Genomic DNA, 17,694 nt, shown 5'->3' on the forward strand with positions numbered 1-17,694 from the left:
ATGAAACAGGATTAATATAAATATAGTTGTACAGTAATGATTCAAAATTTATTAAAGAACAAAATTCACCAATATTCATTACATAAAATTTGAATACTGAGAGAAAATTATCCAACAATGTGTCCGTCCCTTCAAACGGAGTGTAAACATTTTTTATACAAAATAAGAATAATGACATTATAGATCTAGAGAGGGCATCCCATTGTATCGGCCTCTAAACTTGAGCTTAATCTCTATATAATTTTATATAAAGCTAAAATAGCTACTGAAGTCTCTAAGAAACAAAAGAAAAATTACTGAAGCATCAAAATGTAGACTTTTTCAGATATGTTACATCACATACAATAACATACAAAATGACCTTGTTTCCCCCTGTTCAGTATAGATACATTCAGTACATCAAACATAATAATATGTACCTCATTCTCTTTTTACCATTAGATAGCTGTATTTAAACGGGAATGAACTCAATTAAGATGTCATTTCCCCATACAAATATAGGACAGTGGTACCTGTGTATTAATGTACCTGTGTATTAATGTACCTGTGTATTAATGTACCTGTGTATTAATGTACCTGTGTATTAATGTACCTGTGTATTACTTTACCTATAGATAACTTTAGCTGTGTATTACTTTACCTATGTATTACTTTACCTGTGTATGACTTTACCTGTGTATTTACCTGTATATGACTTTACCTATTTATTACTTTACCTGTGTATTTACCTGTATATGAATTTACCTATGTATTACTTTACCTATGTATTACTTTACCTGTGTATTACTTTACCTGTGTATTTACCTGTATATGACTTTACCTATGTATTACTTTACCTGTGCATTTACCTGTATATGACTTTACCTATTTATTACTTTACCTGGGTATATTGGAGCCGAAGAGCTTGTCACGACATTCCCACTGAATACTGTCATATCTGTCTACAAATCTGTCCTTGAGGATATCAGCGATGATCACCCAGATCGTCTTAAAACTTTGGAGATAGACTTGTTCCAGATCTTCCTGACCCGTCTGAGTTCCCTGTTACATAACAACATTAAACTCTTAGACTAGCAGTATAATCTAAATGGTCAAACTCACATTGTTTTGCTGATAGAACAATTTTGGTGCTAAAACTGTTACAGTATTTTGGAGTTAAAAGTTTGTGAAACAAAGTTTGTAGCATAAAATAAATTCCATGGTTTGTACAGCATGTAAATTATTCATAAAGTAGATAATTATGTAGTAAATAACCTCTATCTGACATATACCTGGAAAGTGCTTTCCTATGTAGCTAAATGAACAATAAGGTATTTATTGAGAAAGGAGATGTATTTGTAACACAGTATTTGTTCATATGGACAAACTAAGGAGACTAGCCTTATAATAAGAGGACTACCTCTTAGAAACAGTGAATACTCCATTTGATTCTAAACACAATTATCATAAAGTTATGAAATTAAATGTAAGTGTCCAGTATCACTACAAAAAATGTCTTTAGTTTTATTTAAGACAGGTGACAACATTTTTGTTAAGGTCACGTTTTTATACAATAGGCCCTTATTTTGGCATAAACAAGGCTAAAACATGTATATCAAATATACTTTAGTGTTAATATAACCGATTAATTTTCAAAATTCTTATCAAAAGGTTTTACCTTTTTGTTAAAATACATCCAACGCTCAACCAAATCCAAGATGCATTTCTGTACACAGCTGGCACTGAAAATGTAGTTAATAAATATAAAGATTTATTTTAAATAAGATCATTTCAAATTAGCATTCTTGTATAAATATTAAATGAAAGCAACATACAACACTGAATTTCCTTGATAACAATTTTTTACCGTTTTTTTTTTAGAATTTTAAGTCTCTTCAATCATAATTGTAAAGATTGTCTCAAAGTTTTGGAGATCTCAAATAAATCTAGACAGTTAATAAATATTATGAAAATAAATATAATTGTTGCAAGACTAAATATAGGAAGTGAAAGTTTACTGCAGTGTTGTATTCAACCTTACAAGTGCACTGAAGCTTACAAAACATGTTAAGTGGGGTGCACATATTACAACTATTTGTAGCAGACAAGATTCCATGTGAAATTAGGGCCGTTTTTTTTTTTATCGCTGTCCAAACGGTTGGACCAGAGTTGTTCGTTTATGAAATAAGGACAGACCTGGTGATTTTTTTGTTGTTTTCAAACCTTGACAAAGATTTTGTTAGGCCTGCAGTAATATCTGCAGGTCTATTAAGATATAAACCTGAAGTAGAACCAGTTTGTCCACATAAACGAACAAGTCCAAGGAGAGAAAAAAGTTTTAAAAATCAGTGCGGGAAGCAACCTTTTTATTTACAGTTATATTAGGCGCATTCGGCCTCTTTCCCAGAAAAAAGCAGGGGTAGACGAGCTGATTAGGATCAAACAGTGTACATACCTGTCATGCCAGAACAGACTCAAACTGAAGAGGTGTCCAAATATTTTACTACACTGGTTGTGAAGTGTCCTTCCCTTGTCTGGGACCTAAGAAAAGAGACAGCAAAGTAAGTATCTTTTTTAAATAATTTCAAACTTTAATTAAATCTAATACTGCAGAAATATGAATTATAGATTTAAAAGTCTTTAGAAAACAATTTAAAAACCCCTCGATATAATTTATGTATTATTTAAAAATGGAAACATTCTTTTGAAAAATTTTCACACAAGGGAATTTTTTAATTTATATTTTCTCTATAAAATCATCTTACCGTGATGTACATATCATGTAGCTTCTTTATCCCATTGACAACACATTCAGGAAAGTCTTGTGCCACTGAAAATCAGAAAAAAACATGTCAGAATAAATGTAGACCTAAACAAGGCATTGCAAGTGCTTTATACTGGTCTATCAAGTCAATATGAAACCAAAGCAAGGACTGGCTGAACAAACAGATAATTACTCTGGACAAAGTGGGAAATGAATGGTTAAGAAATGGCAATACTGTATACCTGGTAATTTTCGCCTCTATTTAATTTTCGCAGTTTTTCACCTTTTGAAGAAAGGGCGAATTTAAGATGATGGCATAATTTTCAAGCTGAATTCAAGGATTTATAAACCATAGTACATGGGCCAAGTGTACTCGGATCACAAACATACCCTCTTACTTTTCAACTGTAAAATCAAGTACTAGGCTTAATAGCATTTCCAATTAAAAAACGATACATACTAGAGTTATTTTAAAAATTCAGTCATTCTTTTTTTTTAATTATGTAGTCCAGTCATGGTAAAAATGATATACAGAGTGGCATCAAATTCCTGCCATGGAAAAGACTAATTTTATGAGTTCACCCTCGCTTAATTGTGGTTTCCGTTCAAGTACATGTATGTACATGTGAACAAGAGAAAACACTGATCAGTCATTAGTCACGGTGCGGTGAACTTAAATTGATCGTATTTGCTGAAAATCACCCATGCATACCCGATACTACTTGAATCAGTAGGGACCAAAAGAAAATCTGAGCACAGATAAACGTTCTTTATTTCAAACCCGATTACATTTCACATATCATGCTGGTAAGACAATTGGGGAACTTGATTAGTCCCGAGTGTTCCGAGTGCAACTGTATTGAGAATTCCGAATGGAATTTTTTCAATTTTACAAACGAAGAAAAGGATATTTTTTTTAAATCATTAATTGGGCAAATCTAAAATGGGGCGGATTTGCTTTGTGTTGCTCAAGGGCGAAAATAACCTGGGGCGAAAATTACCAGGTATATATAATATTATCAATAATATTGATACAGTGGAACTTCATTAACTTGAACTCGGATAACTCGAATACCCCGCTTAACTCGAAGTACCTCGCCGGTCCCGGCCGAATTCTCTCTTTATCTTAGTAAAAAAAACTCGGAAAATTCGAATTCGGATAACTCGAAAAACTCGGATAATACGAAGTTGAAATTTGGTCCCAACAGTAAAAATCCTACTTGAAATGTTCGAATAACTCAAAGTATAATTTTCGTCGATCGGTGTCAAACGCCGACATTTTTTAAGAGCTAAATTCCTTTTGTAATACTGAACATATCGGCACTACTAACCTACATGCTATTATAAGTGTTTCATAAATTCATAAAAGAAATTGTCGGTTGAATCTTACAACAACAAGTCTTGGTGATAAAAAGTACTGCTTTACTTACATCAGGTAATTTCCCAGGCGGTCGCCGATATCAGTACACTACACACGATAGTCAACAACTCATCTACCCGTTCGCTCAAGCGGAACTAATCTCTGACACACCGGTAGATCTACCCGGCTGATGTTTTTACAGGTGTAGAAATGACACAGCCACCGGCGCCTATTAAATCTTTAAACTGCTGAAACAATAGCGTAATTACTGCCGAGGTGTTGAGAGTACAACTGTAACGGTCAGTGCTGTCTATTAAATCGGATAAAACGCCAACTCAGTTACAGTAACATTTTATACGCACATGCGCAGCCCAACTTCCGGTGCTTATACACATGGAACTGGCGTGGTTATCAATAAAAAGTAAGCAGGCCGATCAAACAGTATTTTATATATGTCCAATAAAAGGTAATGGTTCTGTTACGTTTTGTATGCAATCTGTATTAAACTTAAACGGTTATTTGTTTTGACATTAATGACTTGTTATTTTGTCGAATTCTGTGTTATCGTTTACCTTTTGCAAACATGACTTGCACATCAGATCGTTATTGAAGTGACTAAGTGAAAGAAACTTTATCGTGACTGTATATCGGCAAAACTACACCAAATTACAAGTGACATAACGAAACATTACATATATATTTACATATATTGACCAGTCTTCACACTAAACTGATGAGCGACAGAGCGAAGTTATAATGATTATAAAATGTTGACAAATATTGACCATACTTTTTCACCAAAAACGATAACTCGCTTAATTCGAACACTCGGATAACTCAAAGTTTTTTCGTGGTCCCGTCGACTTCGAGTTAACGAAGTTCCACTGTATATATATTGGTGTCAGAGCCTGAATCACATTGAAAAATGCTTCGGAGGAATTGAAATTCTTAGAACAGAGAGTCGCTTAATAGAGATAGTCGCTTGGACAGATTCGACTGTAATATACAAAGCATTGCCAGATTTAGTGGTTATTTTGTATTAAGGTGCCTATGGTTTCTCCCTACCATGCATCACCATTAAACACTTCTATGATTTCTCACACCATTTACTACCTCTGATTTCTCCATATACACACCAATAATTAATTTTTCTTTGTTTTCATGGTAAATTCTCAAATGTGATTGGTCGAAAAATTCTTTTCATTCTTCTATGAAAGAAATTCCGGGAATGGCGCGAAAAATGTGACGTCACAATATGACAATTAACGTTGCGTATTGATTTGAGAAAAAGAATCCCATTTAAAACCAGTAAAATTGTACATAAAACATGTTTTAAATAGAAAATCATTTTCAAAAATTAAATATAAGCGTTGATGTCAATTATTTTTTAGTTTCATCGGGGTATGAAACAAATTTTGTTTGCAAACTGTATGAATCCGCATAGCGGATTCTTACAGAAGTTTGCAAACAAAATTTGTTTCATACCCCGATGAAACTAAAAAAAATGACATCAATGCTTAATTGAATAGTTTTGATTTCTCCCTACACTCAATAATAACTAGCCATATGATCACTTACCATTTAGTAGTTCTATAATTTCCAATAAACAGTCGTGTAGTTCCCCATAATATCTCACAGCCCTGTTAAGTAGAATGTTGACGACGCCTTGGAGCTGCTCGGTGTCCAAATACACAAACAAATCTGTAAGTTTAAACAGTGTTATATCACATTACATTTTTAATACAAGAGGCCCAGAGGGTCTGCATTGCTAACCTGGATATTGCAATTACATTAAAAAAAGGATGACTCACACAATTCATTCAATTTGAAATTGATAGAAAATATATTTTGATGCTTGGTGACATCTGTAACCGACCACTGACATTGGTTAAACATTATTTATAATATTAAAAATTAATTAAATTAAAAGAACATGTTATTGATGTGTCTTATTATCCAGTGGGTGATTTGGGAAGCTAGATTATCTACCAGGTATTAAGCTGCACCGGATTATATTTTCTGATCACCATGTTATACTATATAAGTATTTACCCTGTGTAGTGGTAATTTTGTCCCCCATGGTAAATTGACCCGAGGTCAAAATACCATTGTGGTAAAATGACACCCACCCAGCCTCTTGGTAAAGTGACTCCTCCATAATAAGGTTACTATAACATGATTTTATCCACCATAATGGTATTTCAAACCCGTGGTCATTTCACCATGATTCAAAATACCCCGCTACACCGGTACCACAACTGTAAATCTTTCCCGTTACTTAACAAGGGGAGACAATCCATCTATAACTTTTTCATACCTGTAGAGAACAGCCTCCTCAGTTTGGCTGCAGTCACATCATAATTTTCCTTATCAGCACCAGCTAATATCTGAAAATGTTAATAAATAACAATCTGACTACGATAAATAAAATGATTGCTTACAGTTTCTAGGAATTACACGACGTTGTATTCATATACATGAGACAGGGAAATATCATTTGTTACCTACTGCTGGGTTATTTATGTCTCAGCTGATTGTCAGGCACCTCTATGTGACATTTGAAGCTTAATGGTAACAACAGAGGTCAATTGGTACTTAACATGACACATCAATCTGTCTTTCAGACACATCACCCACAAGAAAGTCAATTCAGTCAAACTGAAGAATTTCAGAAAAACCAGGTACAGAGCAACCAGCTTATTTGCATAGCCCTTTTTCCATGACAAAATATGCAAATAACCGGAGTATATGAAATTTAGATACAAATTTTTTATTCGTATATTTGAAATCAATTTTTCTCTTTAATACCCTGGACAGGGATATCCACTGTTTTACCAGTGTGATATTTTTTTCATGCACCCTAGGGTTGAGACAAACTACATGAAAAAGACATGTTCTTTGGTACCGCAGTCTCCCATTGCCTCAATGTTTATCTGGGCTACATCTATGAGCGGATCGATCAAGTCAAGATCACATGATCACATCTTTCTGATCAACATCATGGAAATGCTTGGCTATGCGCTATGAATGAATCAAACGCTATTTTGATCATTATAACAGCAAGGTTTTGTACTGTCTGTCAGACTGGTTTCAAATCAATCACCGAAAGGAATTTGATTTATAGATGCTATTATTTTGAATGAACAAACAAGGAAATGGGTGAAAATTTAAGAAAGGCAGATTTTAACGAAAGTAAATGTAAATATAACTATCAAATGCTTGTTTATTATATGGTCACAAAAATGCAATCTGGGTGACAGATAAATATTCATTGGGCCCTAGCTTACAAGTGTACGAGTTGATAATCACTGTACCTGATTAACGACCCTGTAGAAGTCGACTTTGGTTGGACTGATCTGTTCCAGGGCGGCGATATGATCCATATGTACAGTCTCCCCACCACCGTCTCCCAAAATCTCCACATCCTCCACCCACGGAGCACTGACCTGCTCACTCACACCGAGTTTCAAAGGTGTAACTGAATTATTCCTGCCACTCGGAGGGTCCTTGTAGTTAGATAGTGTTTCTCCAGGACCAAGTGTCCCCCGATCAGATCCACCACTCCAGTGCACGGCTGTGTACTCCAGGGCCTGTGGGTAAACCTCTTCACTTTCTGTTTTTATAGAACTTTCACTAAAGCCCGGCGGTGGGGGTGGACGACTATTTTTTGCAGGTGACTTGCCCGCATCCTTCTTTTGAAATCTCGGTGGAACTTTATATGTATCCCATTTTTTTTTCTTGCCTTCCAACACAATTGGAGGTGGTTTATTTTCCTTGTCTTGTCTTTCACTTTCATCCAGTGCAATATTGGAATCGTAGACATCATCAACTACAGAAACAAGGAAGACATATTGAAATTCCTGTGTTAAGTAGTACATGTATTGTCCAAATTTCTGAAATTTTCTATACAGTAAAATAGTTGAATTAAAATTTGTTGTTTGCGATTTCCAAACACTAACCTAAATAGAATGTTACTACTTCTTGATAACACAAATATTAATTAGTTCAATGATATAATGATGATAATAATTTGGAGTTTAAATATAAATTGCTTTATCAGAGCAACACAGCTGTCTCAAAGTGGTCCATAAATTATTATCCCTGGTCATTTGGCCTTTAGCAACAAGTTTTTTCAACTCCCTGAGGAGCATACAGCCAGAGCTGCCATTTTGGCACTGACAGCCTACACACAACATTGCTTGCACTGCCCTACAACATACTCATCTACAGCTGGGTTGACTGGAGCATGCAGCCGAGTAAAGAATCTTGTTTAAGGATACAACACAGACCCGTGCTGGGACTCGAACTACGGACCCTTAAATCAAATAATCCTGCATCCTACCACTAGACCACTGTGCACTGATACACAATCTTAGTATGTAAGAAATTAAAGTAACTGGTATTCAAATTGAATGAAAATAACAAAACATATTTTCCATAATTTTATTATAATAGCTACTTTAAGAGAGGCATAAACAGATTTCTATCAGATAACACTGAATGATTTAGACAAATTTTACTCACTGAATTTTGTATCCACAAACTTCCCTTTATACAAAGGCGTATCACCCTCCTCATCACTGCTGTAGTTTAGGATGGAGAAACGCCCTGAAATGTACAACAATCATTACACAGGGTACATTGTATAACCAAGAATATCCAATATGACATATTGTTTTGACACCCATTGAATGATCTTCATCTGTCCTACGAAAGATCTTTTCTCTCATTTCCCTTCTTTCCTTTCTTCTTTTTAATCATTTGGTATATCATGTTATATATAACAGTCTAGAGAAAGTTCTACCATGTTATATAAAACAGTCTAGAGAAAGTTCTACCATGTTAAATATAAAACAGTCTAGAGAAAGTTCTACCGTGTTATATAAAACAGTCTAGAGAAAGTTCTACCATGTTATAATATAAAACAGTCTAGAGAAAGTTCTACCATGTTATATAAAACAGTCTAGAGAAAGTTCTGCCATGTTATATAAAACAGTCTAGAGAAAGTTCTACCATGTTATATAAAACAGTCTAGAGAAAGTTCTACCATGTTATATAAAACAGTCTAGAGAAAGTTCTGCCATGTTATATAAAACAGTCTAGAGAAAGTTCTACCATGTTATATAAAACAGTCTAGAGAAAGTTCTACCATGTTATATAAAACAGTCCAGAGAAAGTTCTACCATGTTATATAAAACAGTCTAGAGAAAGTTCCATTATGTCATATAAAACAGTCTAGAGAAAGTTCTACCATGTTATATAAAACAGTCTAGAGAAAGTTCCATTATGTCATATAAAACAGTCTAGAGAAAGCTCTACCATGTTATATAAAACAGTCTAGAGAAAGTTCTACCATGTTAAATATAAAACAGTCTGGAGAAAGTTCTACCATGTTATATATAACAGTCTAGAGAAATTCTACCATGTTAAATAAAACAGTCTAAAGAAAGTTCTACCATGTTAAAAATAAGTCTTAGAAAGTTCTACCATGTTATATAAAACAGTCTAGAGAAAGTTCTACCATGTTATATATAACAGTCTAGAGAAAGTTCTACCATGTTATATAAAACAGTCCAGAGAAAGTTCTACCATGTTAAATAAAACAGTCTAGAGAAAGTTCTACAATGTTATATAAAACAGTCTAGAGAAAGTTCTACCATGTTAAATATAACAGTCTAGAGAAAGTTCTACCATGTTAAATATAACAGTCTTAGAAAGTTATACCATGTTCAATATAACAGTCTAGAGAAAGTTCTACCATGTTAAATATAACAGTCTAGAGAAAGTTCTACCATGCAAAAATTTTATATTTTTGTTTTGCAATAAAATCGGCAATGCAGCTACATTTTTTTGGATGCGGGAGTGCCTGAGATCTAATTAATTTTTTTTGTGCCTAAAACAGTGTAGAGAAAGTTACATGCTGTGATATAAATCTGCCTACCACCGCCTGCAGCAGATGTCAGGGCGGATTGCTCCTGCATGTCCTCCTTAAGCTTTGTGTTCTCTGCCTCCAGCTCAATATGTCTCTTTAGTTTGATCTTCTCATGTAATTTGTCAGTGGATGTTTCCCAGTATTTTTCTATCTGTGCAAAGTCAAACTCAGGAATCATCTCTCTGGGCGTTCGACTTTCCACCTCGCTGTCATCTCCCTCATCATCATCATTGTCATCACTTTAAAAAAAAGAAACATGTCTTATCTCTAGAATGGAAAAGTGTGGTACTTATAATCAACATTACCCTGTGCTATGCCTGCACACTGATACACGAATGCAACAGATGATAATTAATCAAATTATTTGCAGATAATTTTGTGAGACACAGTATTTCATGTAGTACGTTTTCAGTTATACACACAAGTTAGTAAATTCAATATTGTGGTAAGACCATGGTGTTTATCATTGCCATGACAGCAGATCCCCGCTGCAATCAGAAATGCTGTGACAAAGTGAAAGTAGACTTCTTATGCATAATTCTGGTGTTTTTCGTAAGACTACATGCTATACCTGGTATCTTTTTATGTTGTTTTATTAATCAATTTTATATCTCATTCATTTAAACATATTATGCTTAAATTGATGAGATATTATTACATTGAAAACACTGAAAAACACAAAATGCAGTCTTAGAGTCAAGCAGTGCAGACAGCCTGAAGACACAATGCGAAACCTGTAAACAATGTGACGTCATGGGAATGTGAAAGATCCAACAATGTTTATTTTACATACACTAATAAATTAACCTACATGCTTACAAAATATAACAGCACCACTACCTGCAAATTATTGACACAGTTTGGCATTCTCATACATAAAAACTGTTAGTACCAGTTCCAAAAAGTTGAGAGTACCTGTCATGATTCTGGACTTTAGGCCCAGAGTCGTCATCAGTGTTGTCTCCTGTTTGGGGATTGGTGTAGGAGGCAGAAGGAGGAGATTCTGAGCTACTTGATTGGTCGGGAGCAGAATCAGGCCACGCCCCTTCTTCCTTGCACTCCTCTGTCACCACAGGTGTCCCCACAGGTGTCCCCATAGGTGTCCCCATAGGTGTCCCCATACAGTTGGAGTAGTCTGTGGATATCAACATCAATTATATTATCAAATTTATCAAAGTTAAACACATTTTATTTCCATCAAGAGTATTTTAAGTCCTACACGATTTACCCATATGTAATGACTGTCTACCTGTAATTGATGTTTATATTTGATCTGTGAAGAAAATGGACAGCTGTATTTATATTTGATAACATATCAGCATGTCACTGGTAAATAAGCCATACTTCAAAATCCTGACACACAACTATTATTGATAAATATATGAGAATTTTTTTTCCAAAATGTACTCCAAGTTCTATTTTCTACCAAAGATACCAAAAATTCAATCTTTTGAAAGCATATTGATAAATAAATTTTCAATCTATAGTTTCAGGCTTTTAAGAAAAGCAGTGATTTACCAACCTCCTGAGGAGTAAAATGTATCAGGGTTAAAGTGTTTGGGAGCATCAGCAAACAATCTGGGTACTTCATCATCCGTTGGCTGCAAAAAAAAAATTACAGCATTTTAAAATGTTATTTATGCATTAATACCATTCAAAACAAAGAAACATCACATATACAATATGCTAAATTAATATACCTAGCTTTTCAGGTATCAACATTACCAGACAAATTTTGTTATCGTTATAATTGTAATAAAAAACAATGAAATTTCTAAACAGTGTCAATTGTAATTTTAAAAGGGGTTTATTTTTACTACACTGTACATACCAAGTGTGCTACCCCATCAAAAACATCAGATTTGGAAAACTGATCACTTCAAACGAGTCTAACTGTTACAGGTATTACTAACAATGTTCCCCCAACTAAAGTGGGATGTTTATAGAGGAAATTACATTCACTAACATAGGATTTATTTCATAAATATCTGGCTGTCTACAATTTGAGTAAAAGATTTCTGACCAACTCCTATATATTGGCCTTACGATGTAGTAACTGTCCTACATCTCTATAATGGTAGACAGCCAGACAGTTAGTGATCAACTCCTCTATTGGCCTCACGATTAAGCAAATCCCCTACATTGATATAATAGTAGTCAGCCAGATATTTACTGATCAGTTCCTATCATGGCCTCACAATTAGGCCAATATCCTACATTGTAAGGTCCAGTACCCCCATGATAAGCAATATATACCTAAAATACACAGAATCACGTTGTTGTTTGGAACAGCATTATCAACAATCTGCCCCTAAGGGCTTTTCCAGTAAAACATCTACCCCACCCCAGGACTCCAGGTTTTGTTAAGGGGTACCAACCATAGAATTTATCTAATAAATTACATTAGAAGTAATAACAGGAAGGCAATCCAACCATGGATAGAAGTGATTTATTGTGGAGTCCCAGGGTCAGGTAGATATTTTAATGGAATAGCCCTAAGCTATCCTACCAGTCCTAGTTCCTGTTCCAGCATCATGTAGGAGACTGCAACTCCATCATCACCATGGCTGTAAAATTTAAGTCATACAATCATTAATCAAAACAATTTGTATTGGATAATTAGTCAGAACAATTAATGTTCCAATCTGTCTGTCTTGTACTTGATTTGATAGAGCAGTCTCTAGGAGAGTGGATTGATATATATAATGCTTCTTTTCAAAAATATTACAGTACCAAATTTTGCTTCATTCACCTGGAGATACCAGTTTAACAGATACTGTTATAACTAACATCAGAGGCAAAATATGTTAGTCTACAGTAAGGTAATGTCCTTTCCTAGTATGTAAACACAATTTCGGCCTCAGGAAACACTTCACCTGGTCAGTACCAACACCGAGTGAAAACTGTTTTGACTGTTGACTGATGAGGCACGAAACAAGTGTTTTGTTGTCTGACCATTGAGGTGAATAAATCACAACAAAACTCAGCGAAAATTTTTGTTCAAGTCTGATTTGTCCGCTGCCTCAAAGTCGTTGATTGGTACATCTTTTGATTCGCAGTAAGCATACAGAATCCTCACAGAACCCGTTGATGATATCGTTGGTATTAGCTGAGTCTCTGTTCTCTATGAGATTTAAAAGCCTGTCATCGTTTATGTCTTCAAACCTAGAAGTCATGTTTATATTCGACTGATGTTTACACAAGACAAGTAGTGTAGTCACTGTCATCTGTATGCTTGTAATTAGGCGCGTTCGATTGGGCAGCGCATGATCGGGCAACAGTTCATGGGTAGCATTCTCGGTAAATCATGCGACCGGGCACCAGTCCATGGGTAGCATTCACAGTTAATAATGTTTTATAGTTAATCTTTTGGAAAAACAGTCAAATTTGGTTAATATCCATTTATATAGTGAGTCAGATAACAATTGTAAATATAGATATTTTCTTTCAAATCTTATCAATAGAATTTGTGTTTAATTAGATGATTTGTAAAACATGGACAGAAATATAAAATTTAGTAATTTACACTTGTCAGACTCCCCAAAACTGTGAGACTAAATTACATCACAGTTCATTAAGCATTTCTTAATATGTACAAACAAAATTAATGATCTATTATAATAAAACACTGTATTGGTTTTGGGTCTGTACTTACTTGGTGTAAAGACCGACACTGAAGCTCCCCGGTTGGAATGCCAAGACCACCGTCTGAAATATTTCGCTGGTTACCATATCCTTGAACATCTTGGTGGCCCTACTTGTCCAACTTTTGGCAATCTGGTGAAAGTAACGACATGATATTAAATCAGGGTGAAATTAAATCACATTATTACAATATCAAGAAATTTACTTGATGATTTCCAAGTATTATTTAGCATGAAATGACTATCATATCAAATAACAGGGTCCACCAATGTTTGGAATAGCATTTTCTCCAGCTCTTGTAAATAACTTGACATACTGTAATAGCCACAATTAGCTCTCCTCCCCTTCCAATGAAGAAATCGAAATTATATAACCACTCTTAAAACAACTTTAAAGAAAGTCATGTTACATATATCTTTTGTGTAGAGAATAAAGTTTGGTGATTATAGCTAGACTTGGTTTGTTTTGTTTAACGTCCTATTAACAGCCAGGGTCATTTAAGGACGGTTTGTCCGCATACACGAAGTTTGGGTTGGTTTGGTTAATTTAAGGACGTGCCAGGTTTTGGAGGTGGAGGAAAGCCGGAGTACCCATAGAAAAACCACCGGCCAACAGTCAGTACCTTGCAACTGCCCCACATGGGTTTCGAACTCGCAACCCAGAGGTGGAGGGCTAGTGATAAAGTGTCGGGACACCTTAACCACTCGGCCACCGCGGCCCCTTTATAGCTAGACTCCTGTTAAATAATAACTATCCAGTCACAATGAATTTGTTTTCTTAATGACTTCTTATAATATTTTTTTTCCATGACATAGATTTAGCTTCCTTATTAAGCATCCCTTCTGTAACTATTTTTTAAGTGCCCTGGGTGCTAATTGGTCGAATACAGAAACTTAAAGAAAACTGATCTTGGACAAGTGAAATCAACACAAACATACCATATATATCTAAGGCAGACTTATTTTCATAATTTGCATCACGCTAAAAAAAAAAAATCAGACATAATTCACAAATTATAAGCATTAAGAGTAATTTTGGCTTTGAGTTTGTTAATGAAACAGAGCTGAAAGTTATAAATGACTGATGATTGGTGCACATACAGGTTCAATACCAGCCAGACAGCATCTCAGGGCCTGGGAAGGGTAGGAGAAGAAGTCCTCCTGGTTTACACACAGACGATCTATGTTGACAAGCTCTGTATCACCATAGTCAATGTATAGGACATCTACTGTCTCTCTGTCTCTGGAAACACAAACAGTTCATTGTTCTATTACTGATTTTAACATGTAAAATCACTGTTCTTAAATAGATATTTGTATCCCCTGCTTTTAACCTTGAATGTTAACCGAGTGAAATCTTAGACAACAGTACCTTGTACACTACAAACAGACAAAATTAATGAGGTAATGTATAAAAAGAATTCTTAACTAACTCCCCCAGACCACCATCTATTCAAGAAATATAATATGACAAATTAATTCTTCCACCACCCACTTTACAGCAAGGTAGAGCCTTGAACCATTATAATAAATATCAAAGTCAATTCCTTAACATTATAGATGACGATGATTTCCTAAGGCTAGTATGTAATAAAGCTTCACCATTTCATTGGTTAGTTTGTGGTGTGTTGGTGGGAGTAAGGAAGGGTTCAGATGTCTGTTATCTTTCATGTTTATATTGAGTGTGGTGTGTTAGGTATATGTGGGAGTAATGTCATTTACATTTTTATAGTTTGGTGTGTACAAGGAACACGGAAAACCATAAGATCAGGTACCGGTATATAGCACCCCAAGGAACAAGCTATTGAAGTAAGTGTGTATAAGCTAGATATAGGTATAACTAGACTATGACATAATTATTCAAGTTAACTGAGAACGTCTACCAAAAAGCCTTATGCACCAGTCTTTATAAAGTTCTAGATCTCTTTTTCAAGTTTAACATTGGTTCACTTCTCAGATCTATTTTAAGTCTACTGTGTAACATACCTGTCAACGCGGGATACCTGACCCCGCCTCCACATCCTGTCTGTGTCCATACAGTCGACCAGGACTAGCTGTCCCATTCCAACATCATCTATACATTCTACACTGATCCCCATAGTGCGACAGGAATCCTCAAGGTTTATCTCAAACTGTAGAAACTCAGCCAAACTCTCGTCTGTACCAAATTGAATTAAAATCTACGATAACAGCTAATCCAAAACACATCCAAACTTTTCCTATCAAATTCCCCCAAAATAAAGAAGGCAATGTAATTTAGACATTCAGTTGATCCCTATCTTCACAGAAATTTTGGTATCAAAATTGAAGAATGAGCCATAAATATAGTACTGTAAGTCATGATCACTAGCTATAGATCCAATTTCAATACAAGGGCACGCACAGTATTTCGTACTAAGCCCCAGCTGACTTCAATATAATTGGAACAGTGAATTTTTTTTTTACATATTACATAATAGCTCTGTACACTGAAGGACAAAGGTCTGAGATCCAGACCTCAGCAAACGAAATTATGTCTCCCCAAAAGAAACTGACAAGTGTACATGTGAGCGAGTTCAATCAGAAATCATCATCACTAGGATCGCACTTTGGTTATATGTAACATGCATGTGTATAGAAAAATAAAGTTACGATGCACATATCTAATCAACAATGATTCAACCAGAGACTTTACTTTGGTACAACCACAGCAACTAGACTTCATTTGTGCACAGTGTCACCATTTGAAAGCAAAGGAGCAATTGGTTGTTGTTAATCTGCATATGTAAACACATTAGATGGAAAAGTCTGACTAAATAAATAGCAAATGATCGAACTTGTGATATATATATTTTAGAGACTAAGTTATGAACAGAAAACAAAGGCAAATAGTTGGTCCCCAAGACCAAATCAGCACATCTAATGTGAAGCTCATGATCAAATACCAGTATAATTATGATATTTTGTCCGAGACAGATTCTAAACATTAAAAGCACTGTTTTACCTGTGCCAATCTGCATACAGAAGTTGCTTGGGTCAATCACCTGGGTGACCTTGCCCAGGTAAATCTGCTCTGGGCAAGCCTCCTCCATCTCCCTGCAAACAAATTGAAGACAAATATATATTAAACACTATAAATTACCAGAATACAAACAGGCATATAACAAGACATGTTCATCAATTCTTCATTTCATGGTTTCCCTGTTCCTGATTCAAAGGCCTTCGTAGCGGTAGAGCCAGAGTTCCTTCAGGTAATTGTCAGGCCTCGAATTTAACACTGAATTACCTGCTATTTGCAAGAAGATGTTGGAGAATAGAGAAGAAAATTAATGTGCTTGCTTTTTTCAGCAAGTGGTTTCATCAGATGCAAACTGTAACAATGATATATAACAAATTAATCCAATTAGTCAGTTCTTACTATAATGTCTATATACATTGTCACATACACATGATAAATCAAATTTTTCATTACAAAACACATATCTTAATTGACTTTGGAGATTACATAGCAAGTAAAAAGACATTTTAGCAAGTACAAATTTAAGGTGCTTGCTGTTTTTAGCAAGTGACATAAAATGTTGAATTCAAGGCCTGATTGTGTTGGGGTATAATAACAAGAGCTGTTGGAGAACAGCATAGCTCCTCTCGCAAATGTTTGTCAATAAATAATTTAAATATATTAATTGATATGGTTTCGGAAATTGCACTAATAATATTTATATTGTTTCCTTGATCAGATTGTGTATTGTCTATTCATGCAATTTTCAAAACCACACCAATTTATTTATATATGTGTAAATTATTTATTGACAAACATTAGGGAGACAAGCTATGCTGTTGTAGATTAATTTTTTGATGAAATATTATCCTAATGAGTTGTCTACCTTGAAAAATATGGAACCATATAAATTGTCTAATGTGAGCATTTTCACATTGTTTTTTTTTTCAGTTTGAGATAGTGTAACTCCAGAGGGACTCTTTTACCAAATATCAGCACCCTAGTACAATTATTAAGTGATCATGATGTTTTAATAGC

General features: G+C 34.8%; 1 protein-coding gene across 1 annotated transcript in view; it reads right to left on the minus strand.

The window, feature by feature from the left end:
• LOC117339806 overlaps positions 1-17,694 on the minus strand; it is a 28,708-nt gene that overhangs the window by 8,168 nt on the left and 2,846 nt on the right. The window contains exons 2-17 of the mRNA XM_033901515.1: positions 16,663-16,754; positions 15,666-15,837; positions 14,781-14,922; positions 13,691-13,812; positions 12,545-12,602; positions 11,558-11,636; positions 10,951-11,170; positions 10,045-10,274; positions 8,628-8,711; positions 7,418-7,932; positions 6,421-6,490; positions 5,682-5,804; positions 2,745-2,809; positions 2,435-2,520; positions 1,658-1,721; positions 881-1,041 (exon numbers count right to left, since the gene is read on the minus strand). Of these exons, the coding sequence (XP_033757406.1) occupies positions 881-1,041; positions 1,658-1,721; positions 2,435-2,520; positions 2,745-2,809; positions 5,682-5,804; positions 6,421-6,490; positions 7,418-7,932; positions 8,628-8,711; positions 10,045-10,274; positions 10,951-11,170; positions 11,558-11,636; positions 12,545-12,602; positions 13,691-13,812; positions 14,781-14,922; positions 15,666-15,837; positions 16,663-16,750 (2,279 nt within the window). The 5' untranslated portion in view covers positions 16,751-16,754. The remainder of the gene's footprint in view (positions 1-880; positions 1,042-1,657; positions 1,722-2,434; positions 2,521-2,744; positions 2,810-5,681; positions 5,805-6,420; positions 6,491-7,417; positions 7,933-8,627; positions 8,712-10,044; positions 10,275-10,950; positions 11,171-11,557; positions 11,637-12,544; positions 12,603-13,690; positions 13,813-14,780; positions 14,923-15,665; positions 15,838-16,662; positions 16,755-17,694) is intronic.

Source organism: Pecten maximus, chromosome 12 (assembly GCF_902652985.1).
Source record: "Pecten maximus chromosome 12, xPecMax1.1, whole genome shotgun sequence".
In the NCBI taxonomy this organism is placed as follows: Eukaryota; Metazoa; Mollusca; class Bivalvia; order Pectinida; family Pectinidae; genus Pecten; species Pecten maximus.